Here is a 9,020-nt window from a genome sequence, read left to right on the forward strand (position 1 = left end):
ACTTTTTTTTAATATTTTTATAAGTAGATTAGCTTTCTTAATTTTCCCATATGACACACTATGGGATATTAACATTAAAAAATTATTTTCTTTGAAAAATTCTTTGATTTGCCCTCTAATCAAAATGTGATTTTAATGAAATGTAATTTACAAAGAAACATCTTTCAAGAGCAGATTTTAATGACTTACTGAACATACTGACGTCATATAATCGATATATATATAATATATATATATTATATAATCGATATAAAAAAATTTTTCTTAAGTTTAATAGTGCATACTTTGGCTTGTAATAATTTACGCTTCGAATTTCGAATTTAAAGTGAACGGGTAATATCTTTTATCTTATACAACTTATACAACGAACATAATGAATCTACGTAGCTTTTTTATAGTTAGATGCACATTACTGGTGGCGAAGTGAAACGCATTTCGGATAAGTTTCGAATGCTGAGTTCCCTATAAAAAACAATCGCAGAACTTGATGAAATAGAAGCCAAAGTGACTGAAAACTATGAAAGTATGAACTATTCAGGCACTGGTTCCAAAACGGGTATCAATTCATGCATAAATTGTAACGTGTAACGAAATAAGTTTATGGACAAGGGCAAGGGAGAAACCTGTACTTGCGGGTGCACGCTTTAAAGTCCGGCTCTAGCTCATGGTGTGGCGGTCTTGCTTGTACAAATACCTTTTCCCTACAGGCATTAATAATTAAAATCAAGAATTGAGCGTGCTTTCAACAACGGAATAGAGGAGCTAGTATACAAAATCGGAGGAAGAAAATTAATATTTTCGAAAGGAGGAGGAAGTTCTAGAACAGGAGGAATAGCTTAAGAATTGGTTGCCTGCGCAACACAGGTTTAATTATGTTCGCGGATTGCCCTATGCTATCTATGACCACTTTCATTAAAGGCATGGCTCTAGCGGCCCCTTTGGTACCCTATGTCCGATGAAACATCAGCCGAGTTCAGTATTTAAGTTTTTAGAAATTCATTTTTTTATTGCATTCATGGTGGTAACTAATAATTAATAGCAATATTTATAAGTAATAATAGGTAAGTAATAAATTAAATAAGTAAATAAATGAATGCAAACTAAAGTAAGATGAGGAAATATAAGGCAGTAGGTGTTAGTTTTTGCCGTAAATTCAAGAAAAATTTTATAAAAGGTATTCAAGAAAATTGTCATTAAATGGATGCGACACAGGTTGCTAAATATATTTTAGAGGAGAACCAAATTATTTATTTAAATTATCCCATAAACTTATGGTAACTTATGGTAAAGCCTTCTAATATATGATTTAAAAATATAACCTAATTTTTCTCAGTGCAGAATGGCGGTTCGGAGATTTTGAATTTTTCCGATGTAGGTTTAGGTCAGGAAGGGTTCATCCAGCATTATTTTATATACTATGTACATATATATTTCAAATTTGTATATGTTCACTTCATCAGGAACTTCTCACTGTGTAACCTAACTTAACCCAACTGTGCGCTTAACCTAACTGTACGGTTCTATTTTAATTAATACATTTTCTGTGTGCTGCTTCTTATCCTCTTCGGAATTTTCGATGGGAAAAAGTTAGAACCTTCGCGTCTACTAACAGATTACTTTTCGCCCCGATATCCACTAACCTGTGGCTGCCCCAGTCGAAACTTGGGGTCTGGGCGGTGGCGCCCATTATCCTGCTGCATAATAATGCTAATTCCTAAAGTTTGTCTATCCCGGGAGCTGTATTGTTTTACAGCTTTAGTGTTAAACCTACAGATTCTCAGAGAACAGATGGCTACTCATTCGTTGACTAGAAGGGAGGGCGGAGGGCCTTTGCTGAGAGACTCTCAAAATTGAAAGTTTTACCTGGTTCGTCGTAAAACTTTTTTTGTTTTGAGTTCAAATTAATGTTTTATAAATGAAATAATAAATAACTAAATAATAATAATAAATAAATAATAAATAAATAAGCTTATATAATAAGATCCATTTTAATTGTTTTTTCATAAAACAAAATGAGTGATTTTTTTTATAATTACAAATGAAACACTTGAATTACCGAAACAAAAACGCTTAACTGTGCCATCACTAATACTTATTGGCAATAAATAAGTGCGATTTTATGACAACAAAGACGTATCGATAAGATGCATGTGCAAAATGCGGTGTGTGTATTAACTTAATACTTGGCCTAAGGCTTATCGATAAGGATATCGATACTAAAAAGTCCGGCACCATTGTCGCTATCGAATGCCCAAGTATACAAGACAAGCTATGAGAACGAATATAAGGTGGTCAGTTTTAAGTAATTCAAAAAATTCTAAGTCAAAATGTGTCGCAAGTGTAGTTACTTGATTTAATCGCGAAATTTACTCGTGGATTATGTCTTAAGATAATATCGATATATTGCCGGCGTCATCGATTGCTGACACATATCGAAAGGTCCGGCCACACTGCTCACCGTCTTCTTCTTGTCATCCCTTCCGTTTCCCTTTCTTTTCGTCTTCACGTTTCCGGTGAGTGCGTGTGCTCCGCGAATTTTTAAGCAAAACTCCCTATTAAATACCTCCAATTCTCTTTTTTACTTGCAGCGGGAGTATTACGATACGTTCGCGTTCGTGTAACTTTGTGTTTGCAAATCAATCCAGGTAATTGTCGCCGAAAACCCCCATTTTCAAGCGGCCGCACCGGGAAAATATGCGCCCAATGTTGTTCCCGAATGCATGTGTACATTTTTTTTTTGTGTGGACAAAGAAGCGAGTCTTTCAGACTCAATAAACAATGTGTGAATTGGATACCACATGGATGATCTGTAGATATATCCTGGCAATGAACCGAATCTAATTGCTATTTTTTTTTTTTGTTGTTTGTGCAGAATGTTTATGCCAAAGGCCCATCGTGTCGCGATCTACGAGTACCTCTTCAAGGAGGGCGTGATCGTGGCCAAGAAGGATTTCCATGCCCAGAAGCACCCGGAACTGGAGTCGATCCCCAACTTGCACGTGATCAAGGCGATGCAGTCGCTCCACTCGCGCGGACTGGTTAAGGAGCAGTTCGCCTGGCGCCACTACTACTGGTACCTCACCAACGAGGGAATCGAGGAGCTGCGCAGCTACCTCCACCTGCCGCCCGAGATCGTGCCCTCGACGCTGAAGCGCCCTGCCCGCTCGGAGACCGTCCGTCCCCGTCCCGCCGTTGGCGGCCCACGCGGACCCGGTGACGCCTCCAAGACCGGAGAGGATCGCTCCGCCTACCGACGTGCTCCCGGCGGCAGCGGAGTGGACAAGAAGGGCGATGTTGGACCCGGTGCCGGAGAGGTCGAGTTCCGTGGCGGATTCGGACGCGGATCGCGCAACTAAACAACCCAGGCGCTTCAGTTTTTTTTTCTAATGTATAAAAAATTACTCAGTAAAATGTTCAACTGAAGATCCATACCCTTAACAATAGAAGAAACCAACATCTGAAAAATGTGTGTGTGTTTTATGATATGACGATCAATTATAAAGCAAACGCAAGTGAAATTCCGTGCTCCCCTCTATTTTTTTTTTTTGTTTTGTTTTTGTTGTTTGGTCCAGTGATTGTGGTGTGCAAATCGGACGTGGATTCAGATCCCAAGCGTGGCTAAATAGTATAGTAAACCCGATGCCCGGCCAAACTGAAACTGCTAACCCAACACATTTTTGCAAGAAGCTCTTCAGATAACTTTAGAAGTAGGATTTTGCAGATAATTCAGTTTATTTTGCGAGGTTCTGTCGAGAGGAAAGAAGGAATTCTAGCGTAAATACGTTTTTTTGAATACAATACATGCATTCAATTTTGGTAATTTCAAAAGATTGTTGTATATAGATTTGGATATTTGTCGATTTGTAGCTCTTTATTATAAAAATATGTGCAGAAATTCATCGCATTCGTTTATAGCTGTGTGCCAAAACATAGTAGACTTGGGTTGGAATAAACCAGTTGGCTCGAAATACTACATTCAAATATTTAAATAACATTAGAATCCAATTGCTCATAACAAAAACGGCATGAATTGCAAGGACATAGATTAAATTTGATTTACCATCAAAGGAAATGGTATATTTTCTAAACGATAAGCCAAAATCTTCGTATGTGGAGGAACGTAACTTAAATGCTCAATTTCGTTTTATTTGTTCACGCTACTTAAACGTTCACAATTAGTTAAATAACTAGTTTACTTAAATAGTCTTCTTTTGCTCACGAGCATCCTTTTGTTGTTCTGTAGCTGCCTTTTACTTATATATTAATTCTAATTTTATAAATACACTAGTTTCACATTTCCCAAAGTTAGGTTTTAGTTAAATCTTATGTGTCTACTAATATTATTTAAAAGCTTATGTGCTTCTCCATTTAACGTTGATTACTTTCAACTAATATTTTATGTAAACAAGTAAGTATGCTGCTATGCTCGGACCATAAAGAATTCGAATCGCTTAGATTATTTATTTAGGCCGACCAAAAGAACTACAACAATATACGACGAATGGCATTATTCTAGGTTTATGCCATGGCACATCGGAGTAGAAACATGGTTTGGGTAGTTAAGGTTATGTACATTCCTCCATTTAGCATAAATCCGAAGATACCTGGAGACTATCATTGCCTTAACATGGTTAAAAGAAGCTGGTTATGGACCTATGTTTCCCGCAAAAACGTTCTGCGCATCGCAACTGGGGCGCACTGCGCTGGAAAGTGTATTCGCTTGCAACAATAAAAAAAAAATCGCTTTGTATACAAAATAATTGTGGTTTCATTATTTACAATGTGCAATACTCGTTTAGAAAAATGTACACCTAATCTAGTGCTACGTCTGTATCAATAATTTTATGAAAGTACGTCTCTTGACCGAGGAAACGGGGCGGGCGTGATGTGGAGACGCCCGGCCCGACGGCGGAGCTATCGGCGCTTTATCGAGATCTTGCCCTTGGCCAGATGGGACATGTTGATCTTAACCTTGGTCTCGTTGGTGCGCTTCACCCAAACCTGCAAGAGCGAATCATGGTTAGAAACTGTTCCGCTGGACTTGTGACCCCCCAATCGGGGAAAGTTGAACTCACCACCTCGTTGCCAATGGCCGTAATGGTGGCCGCGAACTTGCTCATCTCCTTGCCCTCGACATAGACCTGCTGGCCGCGGCAGAACCATCGCCGCTCGTACAGCAGCTTGTTGTCCTCGATGCGAGTCTCCACCAGGCCGCTATTGGAGGTCGGCTCGGCCAGAACGTGCATCGATTGCTGCTGCTGGGAGCCACTGCCGTAGGAGCCGCTGCCGTTCTGCTGGGGAACTGGATTCGGTCTGCCACGCTGGATGATCTTTAGGTCCGACTCGATTTCCTTATCATCCAGCTGGTAGACGAGCAGCTGGCCGGTGGCCGGCTTGCGGCGCTTCTCGATCACCGGAAGCGGTTCGTTGGGGCGACGACGCAGCTTGCGCGTGATCGTCGTCTTGATCTCCATGGAATCGTTGGTCAGCTCGATGCTGAAGCGCTCGTTCTCGATCTGACGCTTGCGGTCCTCGAAGTCCGAGATCAGGTTGTCTTTGAGGTCCATCATCTTTTCGTCGTACTCCTTCTGGGCGGCCATCTTCTCCAGCACATAGTCCCGTTCGACGCACTCGCGCATGTACTCCTTGTAGACCTCGTTCATGCGTCGGCGCTCCTTTAGCTGGCTGTCCAGCTTCTTCACGCGCTTCAAGTACTCCGGATGCACCAGCTGGCCCAGTTCCTCCATCTGCTTCTGCAGGTTGAACAGCTTGTGCTGGTACATTCTACGGCAGTGAAATGATTATGGATCGAAGATAGGAGTTAAGAATGAGCCACTACTTACTGCTCCTTCAGTTCGCTGTTGGTGCCCATGTTGTTGCTGTTGGAGGTCCCATTCATGGCGCCGTAGCGGCTGGGGCTGCGGAACTCCGTCTCGCTGGCGTCGTCCGTGTCTGGAAGGGAGTGGAAGTGGTAGGGGGAAGAGGAGAGCGTTGGACGCGGGACGTGAGTGAAGCCTCCTCCAGGAACGTCGTCTGCGTACTGGTACTCACCTTCTTCGCTACGCTCGTCGCCTATCGACTCGTCGTCGTAGGTGTCCGCTTGTAGTAGTAGACTGTAGTAGTTGGACATGGTCGTGTTGGTGGGTTCAGAACTCGCGGCTTTGAAACTTGATACCCAAAATCAACAATTTGGTGGCAATTGTTTATTATTATTTATTTTTTTCGCTGCGATGCCAGATATACACACGCATACAGTGAAGCAACCACGGCAGTATCGATATATCGAGCACGAGGGCTATCGATCGTTGTCCAGCTCTATGGACTTTTGGCGGCAGGGTTGTCTATCTACCGATAACATTACTCATCGGATATCGTGATTATATGCGCGCGTAGTTCAAACTTTTGATTTTGAAATGGCCATTGTTACAGCCATTTCTGTGCTAAACCAAAAAATTATATATATATATATAAATTCCATTTCAGTAATATGAACATAAATTATTTTATTACCTAAAAATTCTTCAAATTCTATTAAATTTCCTTTTGTATTTATAAATTGCTTAGCTGTAAATTTATCAATTAAACAGACAACCAAACCAAAATGTTCTGTATATGCATATGTAGGAAAATTGTGGTAATTGCTTCATTTATTAGTCCATTGTTATTGAATTTAAATTTTGATGACGCACTATCCATGACATCAGCGGATATATTTCAAAAATATGTCACCGGGCTAGAATGGAATTGAATTACAGCTACAGCTTTGTGGGTGTAATTTAATTGAGCAACTCACGGCTCTGGTGCTAAACAAAAATGATTTAAGCCGTGAACGGCTTACGGTTTCGAACAATAAATAGCCGACTGTCGTTTTTGCGCTTCATAAAGTTTAATTTGTGTATCTGCCCGCCTATAATTAAATAGTGCCCGCACAGGCGCTGCACTCGTACGTATACGTAATACGCGTTTACACTTATGTACATAAATATGTACATACATGTCCAACAATCCAACAATCCGCATGGGCGAAAGCATACTTTGTTTGAATACCACGACGGCTGACATATATTCCGATGCTGTCGTCAAGCAGAAGCCATCCACTGGCCGCCAGTGGATGAGTCTGCCCACGCAGGAGTAGATCGCTATTTGGTCGAGCTGAAAAATTAGTGAGCGCTCATCGTCGACCAAAAATTCCATGCTAAATCATCGCGAGTAAATTTTGATTGATTTCTGACTGCGAGGGGGTGGCTAGGTGGCTGCTGGCTCGCTGGCTAGCTATACATTTCGTTTTATTTTGTTTTTGTTTTTTTCGATTTGGAATGGACTATGAGTTTAAGTGGGATGACATGCCGGCAAATGACTAGAGCACTTATATATATACACTTATATATATATATATAAATATATGTATATACACTTGCTCTGCTTTAGCTTCGTCGAGAATTCTCTGGTGACGTGGGGAAAATTTGTTTTCCCAATTTCTTGTCGATCTTCACGAGATTTGTACATTCGTATGTACATATGTATGTACAATATGTACGTTCTTTCAGTTGGCTTGGCAAAACAATAATACACATACTGCACACTCATGTTTCTAGATGATTCCTACAATATTTATTAGATCCACCTAGATCATTGGAATTTATGAAATCAAACAAAATTGATTTGAATGATTTGAAAAGGCACAAAATACAATTGAATTAAGACTGAAACGTGCACGAATGTGCAAACTTGGAATCCTCTTTTCAAAAATTAATTTTGTTTGAATACCGATATGTATGCTTTGTGGGGACACTGGGGACTTCAAGGTCGAGATTATTGATGAAAATGAGTTTGTTGTTTGGACAGGGGGCATTAGCCATTAGCCATTGCGAGCATGTGGGCGCTGTGAAAAATACATATGTACATATGTACACATGTATGTATGGATGTACAATGAAAACACCTCAGCCGTTAAGCCACGATGATTGTCGTTTTATTTTCGAAATTCGTGATTAAGTCTATAATTATTTTGATGGCACAACTGCCGTTGTCCCCGATGGAATTTCGAGCAGTAAAACGGTCACGGATTCAAAATATTGCATTTTAATATGTCGCACTTGCACTTAAAAAAAAAAAACAAAAGAATGTAAGTTATGTGCAGGCAATAACAGCTTTAAAAGATATCAAATTTCCAGCTAATGAGTTTTCTTATGGATGAGAGATGCAATTGTTAAGTTGAAGAAAAATCTAGTTTGTCTAGCTAAATATGCATATGGTTCATAAAACTTATGAATATATATCGCACATTTTTTCTGCAGTTGCAACTTTGCAATCCGGCTCTCATTAATTTCAATTTAAATTTTAATTCCCCTGGCCGACGCTCCCTAAAAGGAATTGAATCGAATCGAATGGACTCGACTTGGCTCGATTCCCGATTCTCGACTCCGACCGCCAATGTCACGCGGCTGAGTCATTTCGCATTTGTTTACAAACAAACCGATGCGGCGGAGTGGGTAGTACCATGGATATGGCCAAGCACACTGGCAGAAAACGACACAGATACTAAGATACTATAATGCCTCTCTGTTAGATTAGGAAACATATCCTATTATAGCTAACAAGCTTACAACAGTACAATTTCCAATCTTAGCTCAGCATAGAGATATTTAAATTTACATATGTATATATGACATATATTTTTCTGCGTGTATTTGGGCCGCCAACGTTCTCCACCCACCCGGTCTAATATTGGGATTTATCGATTCGCACAATGGGCGGAATTGGCTTTTTGATTTAAGGTCTTAATGATGATGAGCTCTGGGTGTAAGTAACCCCGCGAATATGGACAAGATATCGTGGGCCATCACGCCATAGATGTTCTATTTTAGGACGATGGATAATGCCAACCCACCGCAGGACGGAAAATGCACTTTCCACCAATGTGCAACTCTCTCTCTCTCTCTCTCTCTTTCTCTCTATACCGAAGATCATTTCCCAAAACGGTAGGAAGCGTTGATCGGTTAACCGGTTAACTCAACACG

The 9,020-nt window shown here is 40.4% G+C and overlaps 2 protein-coding genes across 6 annotated transcripts, besides 1 other annotated feature; one reads left to right on the forward strand and one right to left on the reverse strand.

The window, feature by feature from the left end:
• Positions 1-571: 571 nt before the first annotated feature.
• Positions 572-1,109: a mobile genetic element.
• A 1,361-nt stretch (positions 1,110-2,470) lies between these two features.
• Positions 2,471-4,246, forward strand: RpS10b (Ribosomal protein S10b). Of its 4 annotated transcripts, none has more exons than NM_167668.2 (3): positions 2,471-2,513; positions 2,589-2,645; positions 2,873-3,515. In NM_167668.2, the coding sequence occupies exon 3, from the start codon at positions 2,874-2,876 to the stop codon at positions 3,354-3,356; it is 483 nt and encodes a 160-aa protein (NP_728273.1). In that variant the 5' UTR covers positions 2,471-2,513; positions 2,589-2,645; position 2,873; the 3' UTR covers positions 3,357-3,515. The 4 variants fall into 4 exon arrangements, with proteins under 4 accessions (NP_728273.1, NP_608324.1, NP_001245758.1 ...); NM_134480.4 differs by having other exon boundaries at positions 2,480-2,517; positions 2,873-4,246; NM_001258829.2 differs by having other exon boundaries at positions 2,480-2,645.
• CG14220 (uncharacterized protein) lies at positions 4,243-6,291 on the reverse strand. 2 transcript variants are annotated; one of them, NM_001258830.2, is made up of 4 exons: positions 6,052-6,291; positions 5,844-5,952; positions 5,076-5,784; positions 4,243-5,001 (listed from the first exon to the last, which is right to left on the reverse strand). In NM_001258830.2, exons 1-4 carry the CDS (start codon positions 6,128-6,130, stop codon positions 4,915-4,917), a joined length of 984 nt encoding a protein of 327 aa, NP_001245759.1. In that variant the 5' UTR covers positions 6,131-6,291; the 3' UTR covers positions 4,243-4,914. The 2 variants fall into 2 exon arrangements, with proteins under 2 accessions (NP_001245759.1, NP_608325.1); NM_134481.2 differs by having other exon boundaries at positions 4,748-5,001.
• Between the last annotated feature and the right edge of the window lie 2,729 nt (positions 6,292-9,020).

The sequence above is a fragment of the Drosophila melanogaster genome, chromosome X, assembly GCF_000001215.4.
Source record: "Drosophila melanogaster chromosome X".
NCBI classification, from domain to species: Eukaryota; Metazoa; Arthropoda; class Insecta; order Diptera; family Drosophilidae; genus Drosophila; species Drosophila melanogaster.